The sequence below is a fragment of the Nomascus leucogenys genome, chromosome 1a (genome assembly GCF_006542625.1).
Source record: "Nomascus leucogenys isolate Asia chromosome 1a, Asia_NLE_v1, whole genome shotgun sequence".
Classification (NCBI taxonomy): Eukaryota; Metazoa; Chordata; class Mammalia; order Primates; family Hylobatidae; genus Nomascus; species Nomascus leucogenys.
The window spans coordinates 88,223,521-88,241,742 of record NC_044381.1 but is presented as its reverse complement, the minus strand read 5'-3'; the positions used below and the strand labels follow the sequence as shown (position 1 = coordinate 88,241,742).

The following is an 18,222-nucleotide window of genomic DNA, read 5'->3' as shown; positions in this document are numbered from 1 at the left end:
GGTAAAGGGAATGGTTACATTCTTGTGAGCCTTTAGTTAATGCCCAGAAAATCTACATTTTACATAAGATAAGGGGAATGCTTCCAGAGAAAAAAATGAGTAAAAGAAGAATCAATCATACAGACATCTCTGGGTAGGGGAGGAATGACTGCTCCCTTGGTTCTGCACCTGGGAATGTATGCTTGTAATTGACATTATCAGTCTGGAATGAGGAAGACTTTCATTTTAGGAGCTAGACTTAGATTGTAGACCTAAAGTTACATTTGGCATGTCCTTGTTTATGGGAGGCCAGCAAAAAAAAAAAATAATTTACTTATGAATGATCTGTGGGACTGGTCCTTTGTAGATGCCTGAGGCCTTACCCTTCTGTGGGGATCTGGCTAATACAAGATGCTAGTAAGAGCTACTTGGAAGGGGGTTCTGCCTGCTTAACCTCTTTTTGCACAAGGAGCATGGGAGTCCTGAGATCTTTTAATTTTCCTTTAGACTTGTAACTTCTACCCACCTCGTTCTGCTCTCTGGTCCTCAGAAGAAAATATTTAATCCATTCTCTAATTGGTCCTATGGGAGGTAAGGATGGAATTGTTTAAAGTGGATGTCTGGGGAGGCTAAAGGACTTGTGAAACAAGCTACAACTGGAATTGGGGTTAGAACCCAAGCATCTTAATTTCCCAGGTCAGTTCTCTTTCCATCATTCTGTATTTCATAATCCTTGAACATTGTTGTTGAATACTTACTGTGTGTGCCTGGAATACTGGGTGGGTGTTGAAGTCATAGGAGACCATGACCCTCTCTGCAGAGAGTTACCCGTTCAGCTCAGGGGATGTTCCTTGTGGAATAAACACACGCACACACACACACACACAAACATACACACACACACTCTCTCTCTCTCTCTCACATATGCACACACACACACACACACACACACACACACACGATTCAAAGCACTTGAATCCTGGCCTCATCTTCACCCAGGAAGGTCAGCCTGGAAAACCTGGCTTCATCCTTGCTTTCAGCTGCTCCCTCCAGCACAAGCCGACAGACAGGGAGGAAGGGAAACCCAAGAAGGGAAAAGCCTGAACTCGAAAGCAAGAAGAAAGGCCGGAAGAAGAGTTTGAAAATGACAGCCGCCAACCTTGGCTTGGAAAGAAGGTCCAGAGCCCACGGAAATGTGCGGGGGAGGGAGCGGGTGGAGCCTGTCATGCTCACTAAGTGCCAAAGACAGTGGGGAGGTAGGGGAGCTGGGCCTGAGCTCCAGAACTGCAAACTGGAAATGCCAGGGCCACACTCAAGCAAGGCAGGCCCCAGTCATTTCGAAGGACCTGGACTTCCGGGCCAGACTTCACCACTACCAGAGATATGCTTTCATCTTTCTTAGAGGGAAGGTGTTCTGATTCCAGTGTCCTGCTGAGTCCAGCACCAACAGTAGTGCTTGGTAATCCAGCTGCATTCCCCACACCCACCCCCCTCCGCCACCCAGGATGGTAGTACTTACACGGCTGAGTCATTTAGGCACAGAGAGACCCAAGCCCTACTCTCTGGAGCTTGTGGATGCAAACGCTGACATCCTCCCAGATGCTCAGAAGTAGAACAAGTAGGGACTTAGTGGTCCAAACAGCATTTATAGCCCAGCCTACCTTCTTTCACGGGGAGGGAGCTGGGAAAGGGAGCTGTGGCCTCTCCAAAGGCTGCACTTGGCTCTAGATGTCTGACTGTCAAGGAGCTGAAGGGCTTGTGTCAGAATCCAGGGCTCCCAGTGTGGATCTGGAGAAAGTCAGCTCCAAAGGGGAGGAAGCAATATTCCTAAGTAACAATTCTTAATAAGGATTCCCAAACAGATGAGACATGGAAGACAGATACGGCTCTAGTTCTGTCTCTGCCATGAACAGCTGTATGGCCTTGGGAAGTCACTACACCTCTCTGAACTTTGGTTATGTCAGCTCTCACATGAGACATGACCTGCTCCACCTCCTTTGAAGGTGGTTGGGATCTGACATATATGAAAGTGGTTTGAAAAAGTTTAAATGGAAGGATGTTTTCTTATTCCGAATGAATGTTCTAGAAGGGTACCAGGCAAGGTCTTGTAATAAGGAATATTTTCTATTTTCTGGAGAATGTGCTTGTTTAAATATAGCTGTGTGGAAGCAGGCTCTGGAACACAGGACCTTGGCCTCCCACTGTGTCTGTCTCTTGGTGGGACGAACGAAGCTTGTGAAATACAGCTGGGGCTTTTTAGGGGGAGTCTGACCACTCCAAGGAACCTGCTGGAGTCGCAGCAGAGATTCTAGGATGCCGTGCAAATACCAGTGGAGCTCCTACGCTGATGGGTGCTTAGTGTCAGGGTGTTAAAAGGCAAAGACCCTGTCTGGGAAGATCTTGGAGTGCAATGGATGAGGCAGAGGGTCTCAGAAAGCAACACGTGGTAAGAGCCAAAGCAGAGGTTTATGCCAATTGCTAAGTGTGTACGGAGGAGATTAATCAACTCTAGAGAAACCAGGGAAGGCTTCAAAGAAGAGGAGCCAAGTGGCCTATACAGATGCCAATGGTGGTCACAGACTCATCTGAGCCAAAGCCAGGGCAGAGAATTCCTATTTGAGATCATGGGAAGAAGTTGGGTCTAGGAAGCTGTGAGTCAAAAGAAGCCACAGGAGGAAAGTGCTGCAGAGGCACAAGCAGATCACCAGCCAGGGGAACAGGGGCTAGAGATTGCAGTCAGCATCCCTGAGTCTAGAGCTTGGACCACGTGAGAGTGGAGCCCACCTACAAACAGCTCGGGAACATCCAAAGCTTCTAGGTTGACCCATGGATCTATGGCCTGCATTTTTTCCTCAGTTTCACTGGCTACCTGGTGTAGGGCACATGGAATGATCCGTCTGACTTAAAGGACCAGGTTCAGCATAGACAGTGAATAGGACTTCCAAAGATGGAGATGGGAGATGATGGGTGGGAAGGTAGGGGCTGAAATGCCAGTGAAGGCCCCTGTGTGATGACAGGCCCAGCGTGGGATGATAGAGGCCACTGTCAGAATCAGGGAAGGCTGCAAAATCTGATGTGATTGTATTTGGTGAGGGTGAGGGTTAAAATGAAACGCAAGGATGGAAAGTCAGGGAAGGCCAGCGCTTAATGCACACCCAGAAATCTGGACTTTATTCTGCAGGCAGTGGGGAGCCGTTGGCTGGTTTTGAGAATATCTCATATGGCTGATTATTCTGGCAACTATGTGGGGAAATTCAGGTGAAAAAGACCTCTTGGCAAGAAGAAATAGAGACCTTAACAAGAGCAGGAGTAGTAGAGAAAAAAAGACAGATTTCAAAGAAATTCTGGAGGCAGAATCAATAATACCTAGTGACAGGCTGAAAATGGGAACTAGGCATGAAGAAAAAGCCCAAGGAGATTTTTAAATTGCAAAAGCTCGTGTTGAGGAGATATAAACAGAAAATACAGGACTCAAAATTGGAAATATGAAAAGCAGAGGATGTTTACGAGAAAAAATGATGAATTCAGTTGTAAATATGTTGAATATGTTGAAATTGAGGTATGTGTCAGGTCACCTGTGTGCCAGCATCCATTAGATATTTGGAAACACAGTTCTCCAGCAAAAGAGGGAGGTAGATTGGAGATGAACAACAAAGTCATGGAAATAACTGATATTTAAAAGGAGAGGGTGTAAAATAAAAGGAGAAAATGGCTTGAAAAGAAAACCACGAGACATGCACAAGCATAAGTTCTCAGGAAGAAAAGAAAAATCAAGGGAGGAGGCAAAGAAGTTGTGGCTGACAAAGGAGAAAGGAAAAACTGAGTGCTCTATTCCTGATACTGAGGGAGGCACTGCAGAAACAGGGTCAAGGCATTAGTCAGGTCTCTTTGATTGTAAGGGAGTGAAAATCAACTCCAATAATGTCAATGTCAAGTGGGTTTATTGGATTGAAATTCAACCAGTGTGGAATAGTGATATTGGCTGAAGTTGCACTTGTTGTTTTGCAGCCTTCCAGTGTTGATGTCCCCCTCTCAAAAGCATGCAGTTTTCCTTTTGAGGCATTTACTCTTCCCTGAGAGATGCAGTCTGGTGGGGCCCATCCCTAACTAAGGATCAGGCTTGTGCCTCCAGCTGGGCCAATCTGCAGGGTCTCTAGAACTTGAATCTTGAACAGAATGAAATGACAAAGACAGAAGGGTAGCGTCCTGCCTCTCAGGATTCTGTCTGCGTAAACTGTTCCACTTGTGATTATTCTTATCTATCTTGTGTCTTAGGCCTTACAGTGGCCTGGATTCCCACCTGTTCCCAAGCTTGGCTCTTCAGACTTCCATCATTTCTCTGAAAATCTGATATCCTTCAAATAAATTCTCTTTGGCTGGAAATAACAAGGCTGCATGCAACCAAGAAATGCTGACTGATAGACCAGCCTTAGGGACATACTTCCACCTGACTTCCTCAGCCATTAGGACCTGGCCTCGGCAGCCTGAAGACCAGAGGAGAAAAATTCAGGGTCGAGCAATTGTGTGCTGTGGGGGTCTGTCCTGCAGACCCTGACTCAATGACAGATGAATAATGTACACTGACACAGATATTATACTTGTCAGTCCGGCTGAGAGTCCTAGCCACTTACAGACTCTAAGGAGACTGCTGTCAGCTGTGGCTCCTGACTTGCTGGCCCTCCTGGCATTTATTCAGCACACAATAGATGACAAACATCTCAAGTTTGTCATTAGAGGGTAATCAACCTGGTTGCCTTCTCCCCGAGGGTGCCATCCTGCCTGCAAATGATCAGAGGTTAGTTTTAGAACCACATGAATAAACAAGCTATTTAGATAGACTCCTCTACATTCCTATGTTAATTACACTTGCTATAGCTTAAAGAGGATTAGGCTGCATTCAGCCAAACTCTCTGAAGCTATGCAAAAACTTTCTGGCCTTCCAAGAAACTTTTGTGTTTTATTTTATAATTTTCTCCACCATCCTGACTGAACCCCTACAGTGTACATTGCTTGACAGTCACTGAGGCCTGGGATCATGTAAAAGGACAGTAGCCCTTACTCCTTAATTTGACAAAGTGGAGGAAGGAGCCATTCCCCTAAAGATGAGTAGATAAAACTGTACCTGTGAAGCCGGGACATCTCACCAAGATGCAGATTGATTCCGTGGGGCTGGGGCTGATCCCTTGTTGAGGCTGATGCTGCTGGTGCCTGGTCCTCATTTCAGTAGCAAAGCCCTTGGGGGCATAAATAGGGAGATTGTGTAGGCTGAAGAGGGGGGCATTTAGGCAGTTTAGAACATCTTCGGTAATCAAACCAGCTGTTTCAGTAGCATTACTGGGGTGAACGCCCAGTGACAGTGAGCTGAGGGAGTTGGAGGGAGGGAAGGCAGATGATGAGCGGTGGAGCACCTGGGAGCACAGAAACACCTGCCCTCCTTGGGGTGCCACAAGGATGTGTTTCTCAGGGGAGTTCTGGATAAATACATGCCAGTGTTTGCAGGAGGAGGACAGGTGCGTGGAAGCCTGTCCTATTCGCACCTGCCCAGTGTTGCCTTCTGCTCCTCCCAGCACTCACCATGCCGAGCCTCAAGGGCTTCAGGTGGTGCGGCCCCTCAACTTACCCTCTCCTTTGCCCTTTGGGTGCTCTTGGCCTCTTAGGGGCTTTCCACACTTTTCTCCCCTCTCTTTCTCCATCCTGTGCAATGTTTTCTCATCTTTCCTGTCACCTCTGAGAACTGTTTGAGGTAAAATAGAAGACTGGGGCCGGGCATGGTGGCTCACACCTGTAATCCCAGCACTTTGGGAGGCCAAGGCAGGTGGATCACTTGAGGTCAGGAGTTCAAGACCAGCCTGGCCAACATGGTGAAACCCTGTCTCTACTAAAAATACAAAAATTAGCTGGGTGTGGTGGTACGTGCTTGTAATCCCAGTCACTTGGGAGGCTGAAGTGGGAGGATCACTTGAACCCGGGAGGCAGAGGTTGCAGTGGGCCAAGATCGTGCCACTGCACTCCAGCTGGAGGGGACAGAGTGAGACTCCATCTCAAAAAAGAAAAAAAGATAAAAAGAAGATGGGACATGAGTCGGATTATGTCATTTCCCTGCTCAAAATCCTTCAATGGCTCTCATGTTACCCCAGTAAAAGCCCAAATCCTCCCAGTGGCTCCCAGGACCTTCCGTGATCTGGCCACCTACTCCTCTCAGTCCTCCTCTTCCCATCCTCCACCTCACTCTCAACACTGGGGCTGCAGAAGATTCCTCGCTTTTCCTCAAACACACTACACAGGCTCCCAACTTTGGTTGCTTACACTTCAGTACCTAGTTGGTTCCATCTCTTTCTTCACATCTTTGCATGAAAGTCACCCTCTCCACATAATCTTGACCATGCATGTTCGCAGCAGCACTGTTCACAAGGGCCAAAAGGTGGAAGCAACTCAAGTGTCCATCAACAGGTGAATGGATACACAAAATGTGGTCTATCCATATGATGAAATGCTATCTGGCCATATAAAGGAATGAAGTCCTGATGCATACTACAACATGCATGAACGTTGAAAACATTATGTTAAGTAACAGAAGCCAGACACAAAGGACCACATGTTCCATTTGTATAAAATGTCCAGAATTGACAGATCTAGAGACACAGACAATGGATCAGTGGTTGCCTAGGGCTGGAGGGAGGGAGGAATGGGGAGTGACAGCTAATGGGTACAGAGTTTTTTTCAGGGTGATGAGAATGTTTTACAATTGATTGAGGTAATGGTTGCATAAATCTATGGGTATACTAAAAAACATTTAGTTGTATACTTTAAACAGGTGAATGGTGTATGCTATGGTTTAAATATCCCCTCCAAAACTTATTTCGAAATTTAAAATGTAATTGCCATTGTGATGGTATTAAGAGGTGGGTGGGAGCTTTGAGGGTGATTAGATCATGAGGGCCCTGCCTTCATGAATGAATTAATGCTGTTATTGCAAGACTGGGTTAGGGTTCCAAGGAGCCAGCTTCTGGTAAAAGGATAGGTTTAGCCCCCATGTTTTCTGTCCTGCATGCACACGTGCTCACCATGTGGTACTGCAGCATGGAATATTGCTGCATGGAGCTTCTCACCAGAGGTCAGCACCATGCTTTTTGATGTTTCAGCCTCCAGAACTACAAGTCAAATAAGTCTCTTTTCTTTATAAATTACCCAGCCCATGGTACTCTCTGATAGCAGCAGAAAGTGGACTAAGACAGTTTAGCATCAGTCAGAGTTCTCTAGAGCTCAAAAATCAATAGAATATATATATATATGCACACATATATGAAGAGATTTATTATAGGAATTGACTACTCAATTATGGAGTCCAAGAAGTCCCATGATCTGCTGTCTGCTATTAATAGCTAAAGACCCAGAAACGCTGATGGTGTAATTCAGTCTAAATCTGAAGGGCTGTGAATTAGGGAGCTAATAATGTGTATAAGTCCTGGCATGAGTCCAAAAATCTGAGAAGCAAGATCTCTGATGTCTCAGGGCCAGAGAAGATGATGTCTCAGCTCAAACTGGAAGAAAATGTTCATTTTCTCCACCTTTTTGTTCTTTCCAGGCCTTCAAAAGATGGGATGATGCCCACTGGGATCAGTGAGGGTGATCTTCTTTACTGGATCTACCTATTCAAATGCTAATCTCTTTCAGAAACACCCTCACTGACACACCGGAAATAATGCTTTCACAGCTGTCCGGATACCCTTTGCCCAGTCAAGTTGACATATAAAATTAATCATCACATATGTGAATTATATCCCAATAAAACTATCACATCCCCCACCCACCACGCAAAAGTCATCTTGTTTTTCGATTTGCCCTCACCACTCTATTTAGATGGCAAGTGCCTTCCTCACCCAGCCTTCTCAATCCGGTGTGACTGCTCTATTTCTTCCCAATAACACTAACATAAGCTATGCTGCTTACTTTTTAACAAACTATTCTTTTATGTTTCTTGTTTCTCTCTTCCACTACAATGTAAACTCAATGAGGGGAGGAATTATTTTCCTTTCTGTTTTTTTTTTTTAATTGACTATAGAGCCTAGAACAGAGTCTGGCATTTTAGTACACTCTCAGTAAATATTTGTTTATAAATGAATGAATGGACAAGTGTGAGAGAAGTGCCGGGAAAGAAGCTTGCTGCTGAATTGCAACACAGCAAGTTGGAGGAAGTTGGAGGACACATTTGGCATCATAATTCTGCATCCAATACCTCTCCTCTATACCTCTGTTTTCCACATTTGCCAGAGTAGCTTCCTGCAAGAGCCCACAGGATCCCAAGGGAGAGATGTGGCCACGAACTCCTGTAAGCCTGGAGGCGCTGGACAGCACTGGGCAGCTTCCATCTGGAGACTGGTGTGTACCTAAAACGTACGGTTCTGTGTTTTAAAAAAATTGTGGTAACATATACATAACTTAAAATTACCATTTTAACAATTTTTAAGTGTACAGTTCAGTGGCACTAAGTACCTTCACACTAATGTGCAAGCATCACCACCATCCATCTCCAAAACTTTTTCATCTTCCCAAACTAAAACCATACACATTAAACAATAACTCCCCCTTCCTTTTCCCCCACCTGCTCATAACTATGATTCCACTTTCTGTCTCTATGAACTTAACTACTCTAGGTGCCTCATACGAGTAAAACATACAGTATTTTTTATTCTATGACTGGCCTATTTCACTCAGCATAATGTCCTTAGGGTTCATCCTTGGTGAGCATGTGTCAGAATTTCTTCCCTTTTTAAGACTGAATAATATTCCATGATATGGATATACCACATTTTGTTTATCCATTCATCCATTGATAGCCATTTGGATTGCTTCCACCTTTTGGCTATTGTGGATAATGCTGCCATGAACATGGACGTCCAAATATCTGTTGGAGATCTTGCTTTCATTATTTTGGGTATATAACCAGAAATGGAATTGCTGGATCATACAGTAACTCCAGGTGTAACTTTTTGAGAAATCACCATCTGTTTTCCACATGGGTCTGCTCTTTGCATTCTGTGAATTTAAGGATCCTGCTCCAGCCCCTGAGCCCATGTCCACATCAAGAGGAACTTCCTTGTCTTGAGACTCCACGCAGGGCTGGTGCTGTGCCTGGTGCTCTGTGCCCATCATCCAGGGGGTAAGTATTCTCATAGCCCCTTTAAAAGAGAGAGGAGGCCAGGTGTGGTGGTGGTAGCTCATGCCTATAATCCCAGCACTTTGGGAGGCTGAGGCAGGGAGATCATTTGAGGTTCTTGAGTTCAAGACCAGCCTGGCCAGCATGGTGAAACCCTGTCTCTACTAAAAATACAAAAATTAGCTGGGCGTGGTGACAGGCACCTGTAATCTCAGCTACTCAGGAGGCTGAGGCAGGAGAATCGCTTGAACCCAGGAGGCGGAGGCTGCAGTGAGCCGAGATCATGCCACTGCACCCTAGCCTGGGTGACAGAGTAAGACTCCGTCTCAAAAAAATAAAAAGAGAGGGGAGACTGAGGTCCAGGAATTTTGTGAGGCTACCCTGGTTCACGAAGCTAGTGGGCAGCAGAGCTGGGATTTGAGTGTAGTTCTCTCTGACTCCAAGTCCTAACGTCCACACCAGCAGTGCCTGGTGGCCTCCTGCAGGTCTAATTGAGTACATAGATGCATTTTATTTGATCATCATATTTTAAAAATGTATTAGTTTCTATGGGAAATGATATTTTTCCCAACTATTCAGGGCCCCACTCTGTGGGAGACATACACATCCCTCACTGTGGACATCAGATCTGGCTGTGTGCTTTGCTTCGGCTCATCCAGAGTGAAGAAATCACAGAAGCTCACAGTTACCGGCACGTGGTTCAGTCATTGCTCCTTTGCTTTTGCTACAAGAATGGCATGTCCTGGATGAGGAGTACAGATGAAGAATGAGCTCTGTGGGTTAAGGCCACCTAGATAGGAGGGAGGAACTCAGGACACCAAATCCAGGTCCTCTGCCACCTTCCCCTGCACCCTAGGTTATATGCAGCAGCTGAGGGTGGGGAAACTGACTAGAGACCCTCCATCGGGCGCTCAGCATGGATCTTCCTCAGCTGTTGTTATTTCAGATCCCTGGCTTCAGCACCAGCTCCCCTTTATCTGGAGTTCCAGCAGGATCTGAGGGTCCCGGGCTGAGAGAGGTAAATAAAATTCTGAGAAACATCTGAAGCCGGTTCTTGGGGCTCCACTCAAGGCCCCTTAATGCTGCCATTTCCAGCATACCTCACCACCCCCCAGCTCCCTTCACTGCACACTCCTCTGCAGAGGAAGGTCATCAGTGTCTGGGATGAAGAGCGTTGCAAAGGTCATCAGTGTCTGGGATGTAGAGTGTTGCCTGGCGCCAGGTAAAGAAATTTATCTTGTTCAACAACAGGATCTTGGGCTTCACTGCCTCAGAGAATGTGCTGGCAGCTCCCTGCCCCATCTGGAGAGGGGAAGACCCTGCCTTCTCTCCCCTGCAGCCTTTGGAGAAGCTGCGGGGAGACATGCTGGTCCTGTTTCTCTGAATTTTCAGGGGGGATTAGAGGATCCCTTATAATTCAGTCTCCAGCCTCAAATTGTGGTCAGGTGGCAGGAGTCCACCTTTCAGGACCTGCCCCGGGGAAGTCTGGCTGCCTCCTCAGGTGTGAGAGTTGCTGGAAGCCCCACTTCCTCTGCAGACCCCAGGTGAAGAAATTGGGCTTTTCGAGGAGGGGCTGAGAGCTCGAGTCAGTCTAGCTTTGCCTAATGCCTTAGGAATGCGAGCTCTTTATGGTCCCATGGCCCCCACCCCCTTTTGTGCCCTGCAGGTTAAGTCACACAATTTCCTTCTTTTTCTTTTTTTGGCTCATGCCCATTTTCTATACAGTAAGAACCCTGATAAACTGTGCGAGTAACGTAAGATCCAATTCACAGGACTTAAACCCGCAGGACTTACTGTTCTAAAATAACAAGGAGCCTGGAAGTCCACAGTTCTAAGATGATTTTAGTAACTCAACAGTGTAATGAAGTTCCCAGGTTTTTCCTTTCTTTCCTCTCAACTATCATTGGTATAGTTTTTCATCCTCATGCTTGTTGCTTAGTAGTTGCAAGAGGGCTGCCACAGCCCCTGTCATCATGTCCATTTTCGAGTCAGGAAGAATAAGGGAAAGGGAGGCACAAGCCATGTTTTCTCCTTTTAACAGAAAAGCAAGGCTTAGAGAGGCCTCCTGCAGAATTTCCCTTATTTGTCTGTGTTAGTTTCTTACTGCTGCTGTAACAAATTGTGACAAACTTATTGGCTCAAAACAACCCAAATGTATTATCTTTTAGTTCTGGAGGTCAACATCCCAAATGGGTTTTACAGGGCTAATATCAAGGTGTCAGCTGACGATGTTCCTTCTAGAGGCTCTAAGGAGGAGAATCAATTTGCTTGCCTTTTCCAGCTTTTTTTTTTTTTTTTTTTTTTTTTTGAGATGGAGTCTCTCACTGTTGCCTGGGCTAGAGTGCAATGATGCAATCTCAGCTCTCTGCAACCTCTGCCTCCCAGGTTCAAGCAATTCTCCTGCCTCAGCCTTCTGAGTAGCTGGGATTACAGGTGTGCGCCACCACACCCAGCTAATTTTTTTGTATTTTTGGTAGAGACGGGGTTTCACCATATTGGCCAGGCTGGTCTCGAACTTCTGACCTTGTGATCTGCCTGCCTCAGTCTCCCAAAGTGCTAGGATTACAAGGTGTGAGCCTCCAGGCCCAGCCTCCTTTTCTAGCTTTTAGAGGCTTCCTGCATTCCTTGGCTCATGACCCCTTCCATCTCTGAAGCCATCAATGGCTGGTTGAGCCTTTACCATGCTGCTTCTCTCTGACTTCTCTTCGGCCTCTCTCTTCAATATTTCAGGACCTTTGTGATTATACTGGGCCCACCAGGATAATCTCCCTATTTTCCTTTCAGCTGATTAGCAAACTTAATTCCATCTACGACCTTAATTCCTCCTTGCTATGTAACTTAGTCTTAGGTTCTGAAGATTAGGATGCAGACATCCTGGGGATGCCATTATTTTGTCTGCCAGTGTCCTGGGCCAAACCAGACCTCATTGCCACCACCAGCTGCAAGGGAGCTTGGTAAATCAACTAGCTGGTAAAAGGGAGCAAGCTAGTCATGGTTAGCTTAGACTAGTAATGTTTCATCATCTGAATCGGTCACTGTTACTCAAATCAAATCAGGGTTTTACTAGCAAGAAAAAGGTGTGAAGGAATGGCTTATTGGGTTGGCCACTAACTGCTGACCACAGCAAGGTATAGCTGACTTCTTGGTCTTCCCTAGTCACATGTCACATTTGTGTTTTGTACTGAGATGGAATGGAAATTGCTCACGTGAATGTTCTCAGCCTGGGCCCACACCCTGAGCGATCCAGAGGACTCCAGCTTTGCCAGCCAGAGTTTTCATTCTCTCCCCTTCTCCTGAACCCCAGCTCTTCAAAGAAAGAATCTGCCCAGACAATATGGTTTTCTTGGTTTTTTGTAAAGGGCAAAAAGGAGCAAATTAGAGAGATGGGGGAGTTAGGGAAGAAATTAAGTCAATGTATATAATAAAAATGTTATAGAATGAGGGGGAAAGAGAATAAGAATAGAATTAGGAAGATCTGGAGGTAATGGGGGAGTTTTCCCAAGGGTTTTGAAACTACTTTGGGTTGCACAGTTAACTGTGACTCCACTCTGGAACTGAACCAAATGGTAGATTCAACATAAATTATTACAAGTAATTAGCCCGCCCCATCCCCTTCCCCTGAGGCTAACTTGCTGGTCAGTGGTGCTAGTCAGGGCCTGGCAAATACTAAACACTGGCTTCAGAGTCTCATCTGTAAAATAAGTATTTTGACAAGAAGATCTCCAACTTCCCATCCTGCTCTGATCATTTACAGTCCTGTGATTACTATGCGAAGTGCAGGTCAAGCTCCTTTTTGTATTTGGAAATTTAAGGTGTCGGAGATTCCAGAATTGGCTGGCTGGAATTCTCAGAAAAACTAGCTCCCTAGAAATAAGCCGGGCTGATTGCTGAGTGCAGGCTTCCAGGGATTTTACCACCTCCGGCTTACAGGGGGGTTACTGTATTGTGTTCTAAAAGATGGACTCAACATGAAGAATACATAATTTGGAACTCCAGCACTCATAAGATTGTTTACCTCCTCTTGGCTTCAGTTTTCTCAAATGCAAATGGTCTCAGTAATACCCATCGTAGGGTGTTTATGTGAGTATAAAAGATAACATATGTAGGGCACGTGGCACACAGTAGGCACTCAATGAAGACTAGCTATTATTATGCTCACTAAGAAAGGAATTCTTGGCTGCGCAGTGGCTCATGCCTGTAATCCCAGCAGTTTGGGACGCTGAGGCAGATGAATTACCTGAGGTCAGGAGTTCGAGACCAGCGTGGCCAACAGGCAAAACCCCATCTCTACTAAAAATACAAAAATTAGCCGAGTGTGGTAGCATGCACCTGTAATCCCAGCTACTTGAGAGGCTGAGGCAGGAGAATCTCTTGAACCCAAAAGGCAGAGGTTGCAGTGAGCCAAGATCATACCACCGCAGTCCAGCCTGGGTGACAGAGCAAGACCCTGTATTCAAAAAAAAAAAAAAAAAGAAAAGAAAAAAAGGAATTCTTTATTCCCCTGCCCCCCAGAAAAGAAAGATGAAACTCGATGGTCTGTGATCAAAGGGGGAAAATATAGCTGTCTTTAGGACAGTAACAACAACAACAACACAATTATCAAAAGCAACATCTTGAAATTTTTAGTTACAGATCTCAAAGCATTTCTTTTCTTTTCTATTCTATACTTTGCACACCCAAGTTGGCTGGTCACCCCTGCATCTGATTACTAGCATACAGGGTCAATAGAATAGCACACCTATTAATTAGACAGGAGAATACATGTTTGCGTGTCCCCTTTCGAAACACGGTGTAAGATTCTCCTACTCTGTATGACCAGGACCCTGTAAACATCACACGTGACTAGATAAGCTGTTTCTGCAAATTTGTTGGCAAATTTGCATGATTCTTCATTTCACCCCAAGATCCCTCAGCCATACACTGTCCAATACAGTAGCCACTAGCATACATGAATTGAAATTAAGTGAAATGAAAAATTCATTATCTCAGTGGCATATGTCACATTTCAGCTGCTACATAGCTCCATGTGACTAGTGACTGCCACACTGAACATAGCATAGAACATTTCCACCATCACAGAAAGTTCTATTGCACAGTGCTGCCTCAGACTGCTTCACTTAGCTTTTAATAAAAATAAACCTTAAAAAGAAATCAGTCTGGCAGCTGAAGTACTAGTCCTGATAAAAGGGCCATCTGCCACTCTGGCAAGGACCATTTTCCCAACAACCTATTGCATGGGAACAGAGCCAGCCTGGTGACCCACAGGTGGGAGAGATTTTGTGAAGCCCATCTCCCTGGGCCCACAAGGGCTCCACTGGGAATTGCTTTTCAGTCCAAGTGAAGTGCTGGCAGCTTCTTGACTGATAGCTTAACTAGTCACTGTTCCCAGTTGGAGACTCAAAGAGTGATCTCTCAGATCCAGGCTTTAAAAGGCCCCTTCAGCACTTAGTCCTGGAGCAATTAAGGGTTGCTGGCTTTCCTCGTAGCCTTCCCAGGCCACAGATAAGCTGATAGGCATGTCTTCACCACCTTTTCTGCCCGTTGAAACCTCCCCAGCTCTTCTTCACTTTCTCAAATGCCACCTTCTTTCAGGACCTCCCTGACTCCCTATGATGCCCGTCTTAGCACTTGCTTTTCTTTTCTTTTCTTTTTTGAGATGGAGTCTCACTCTGTCACCAATGCTGGAGTACAGTGGTACGATCTCGGCTCACTGCAACCTCCGCCTCCCGGGTTCAAGTGCTTCTCCTGCCTCAGCCTCCTGAGTAGCTGGTATTACAGGCATGCACCACCACGCCTGGCCAATTTTTGTATTTTTAGTAGAGATGGGGGTTTCACCACGTTGATCAGGCTGGTCTCAAACTCCTGACCTCGTGATCCACCCACCTCAGCCTCCCAAAGTGCTGGGATTACAGGCGTGAGCCACTGCGCCCGACTCGTCTTAGCACTTTCTTCGCAAATCTCCCAAGAGTCTTTTGGTGCCTCTAGGTGTCTGTGGACTTTCTCCTCTTCCCTATTAGATAGTAAACTCCTCAGAGGGCAAGGCTCATGTTTTGCACCCAGCCCAGTGTGGAGTACCGCAGCTTCACATGACATGTTAATTAGCAGAACTTGATCCTTGTAAACCCCACATGGTCCAGGTCCACCCTGAAGCATTCTGTGGGAGGTCTCAGCCCCACACACTTGTCACAGAGAAACCCTGATGGTGGCCTCTGTGCCTGCCACTCACCATAGCTCATTCAGCCATCTGTCTGGGCTCCCGTCTCGGGAGGGGCACAGTGGGAACGACAGGCCCAGGCTGCCAAGGCTCAAACTTCCTTCCCTCTGCCCCTAACTTGCTGGGTGGCATTAGGAACATTATTTCACATCTCTGCAAAACGGGGACATAAATAGTATAAATCCCCTGGAGTTGCTGTAGGAAAGAAACAAAATAACGTACATAAAATGCCTAGCAAATAGTAGACAGTAAATCATAATTATTGCATTATTATTATCATTCTCAGCAACAGCCTGATTGTTCTGGGAAGTAGCTTCCTGGCTTCATTCATGCCCATATTCCTGCCTTTGACCTTCAGTTCCAAGGTTTTTGTAATCATCTATCACACTAAGCATCTCCCAGCACTGCTTGTCCTGGCCTCCTGCAGCCCCGCCGTGGGCACCTACCTGCCTCCCAGGTGTGTGGGCCCCAAGACACCAACTCAACTGGATAACTGTGTCTTCCTCAGGCAGAGGATGCTCAGTAAGTTTCAGCTTGCTGGAATTACTGTTCTCAGAAAAACTCACTCCCTAGAAATATGCTGGGCTGATTTCCGAGTGTAGGCTTCCAGGGATTCCACCACTTGCAGCCTAAGTAGGGTGTGTTTACTAGAGGAAGGGAAAGGGTGTTGGAAAATCAAAGGAGAGAGCCTTCTGAGAGTATCACGTATCACTTGGAATAACAAAACAAAAGGCATAAGCCAATTCTAAGAGCTTTCACTAAAATGGCATTTTGGAAAAAAGAATTTGGGACCCATGAAAGCGTCAATGATCAAAGACCAATGGTTTACAATGTTGACAAGTGTGCAGTGTAACAGGTATCCTTCTAATGATAGTCTTCCAAAATATGGAAAGAAATTTAACAATATTTATGAAAATGTTCCTATACTTCATACTAGAAAGACACTTCTAGAAATATAGCTCGATGATATCAGAGATATAGGATAAAAATTTAGATATAAGAATATTAGTGGCAGCATTTGTTTATGAAAAGAAAAGTTTGGAAACAGTCTAAATGAATGCCCTGAAATGTAGAAATGCTTTTTGCAAGAGTAGAGCTCTATTATTAACTCAATGGAATATATTGAAACATTGAAAATATTGGGTTTAAAAGGTTTAATGAGGGGAAAATTAATACAATATAATGGGAAGTGAAATGAGCAGAATGTAAATTCCTTTTAGGGGTTAGCGGAAGATGGAGTTGTATTGAATGAGAGTCATTGACTTCTTAATGGAAAGTGGAAGATGGAGTTAGAGCACTGTGTTCACTGAGCATCTGGATGCTTGGACCCAGGGGCTTTTAAGGGATGCCTTGATCTGGGGTGGCAAGCTAGGACACACAGACAGCACAGAACAAGGAGCAGACAGGATACTCACTTCCTGGTTGCATCATCTAGTCGGCATCAGCTGTTCCCTGGCAAGACCAAAGCCAAGGGCAGGCGGTGGAGGGGAGTTGCTGCTGTGCTCCACTTGTGTGACTCCCGGGCTTTCCTTTGGGATCTCATGCGGCTGCCCTTCTCCTTGGCATTCACCATGATACCAGAGCCAGCGTCCCTTGAAATGATGTTCAGCTTCATGAATGGCTGACTCAGTGTCCCCTTGGATCATTTTAAGTAAAATTGTATTTTCTTTGTTGTTATCAAAACTCCAATTTTGTTCAGGTATCTGCTCCCCTGCAGACCCAGCCCCAGCTCAGGAGGTGGGAGCTGGTCAGGGGAAGTGCATCAGAGCTTGGTCTTCCCTGGTAGCCGTTATTGGTCTAGGGGTAAGCACGTGACCTAAATGGAGGCTGAAGGGGAAGTCCGTGATGCACGTGTGACCATGTGGGGGACTAGCCTGAGGATGAAACTAAGGCACAGTGAGGGGGTGAACGAACCTGGGAACTCAGTGGTCTCCCTGAGCTGCCGTCTTACAACACTTAGGGGCCACCATCCTGTGGACTTTCAGTTGGGTTAGGAACGTCACTTTTCCCATTAACATAGTTTGTATTTTAAACGTCTTAACTGATACCAGTGGGGAAGCCAGGAGGAATGACAAACTTGAAGTCATGGAATTGGATTCTAGCCCTGATCTACCACCAACTACACATGACCTTGAGAAATCTCTTAACATCTCTGAGCCTCGGGTGAGTCTTCTGTGAAATGGGAGTGTTGGGTCAGATGCTCTCCTAGGTTCCTTTCAGTGCAAAGGTTCCATGACTCTTCATCTCTAAAACAGCAACTTATCAACATTTTCTAATTTCTTTACCAAAAACAATCTTTTTGTACACAGAGAATACAAAATCCACTTGCCTTGATTTAAAACAAAAGCAAGCACCTGTTGACCCAATTTTCAGCTCTGATACTCCCCCGGAGCTGCTCCTGGGTACCTAGGCATCCTGGAAGGCATTAACATGCACCACCCTTGTGCCTGCCTGTGAGTCTTCCGGCCTCTCCTGTGCTCTGGGGCTGTCTGAGAATCCGCGCCATCCTTTCAGCCACAGAACCCTCACATGAAGAGAAAATGGACAACGAACCCCACAGACATCGCCATCACGTGGAAGCTGGCATGTAAGGCCCTGACATCTACTCTGGGTCCGCCTGAGCCTTACTGAGCTCCAACCTCACACCGTCCTGTGAGGAGGGATGCCTGGATCACTTCCAGGTTATTCATCCATGTTCTTCGCAGTCTGAAGTGAGTGTCATCTTCAACAGCTTAGCAGTGACAAACACATTCACCTCGAATAATGAAAGAAATGATTTGGGCACATAATTCCATTTCACCATGCATTGCCTTTCCTTTAAAAACTGCCTCCTTTGCCATGATCAGGTCTAAATACCCTGTAGTGTGAAATG

The 18,222-nt window shown here is 45.8% G+C and overlaps 1 protein-coding gene across 1 annotated transcript in view; it reads left to right on the top strand.

The window, feature by feature from the left end:
- LOC105739240 overlaps positions 1–17,981 on the top strand; it is a 58,812-nt gene extending 40,831 nt beyond the window's left edge. Inside the window, 2 exon segments of the mRNA XM_012504301.1 lie at positions 10,674–10,802; positions 17,865–17,981. Of these exon segments, the coding sequence (XP_012359755.1) occupies positions 10,674–10,802; positions 17,865–17,981 (246 nt within the window).
- Positions 17,982–18,222: the final 241 nt, after the last annotated feature.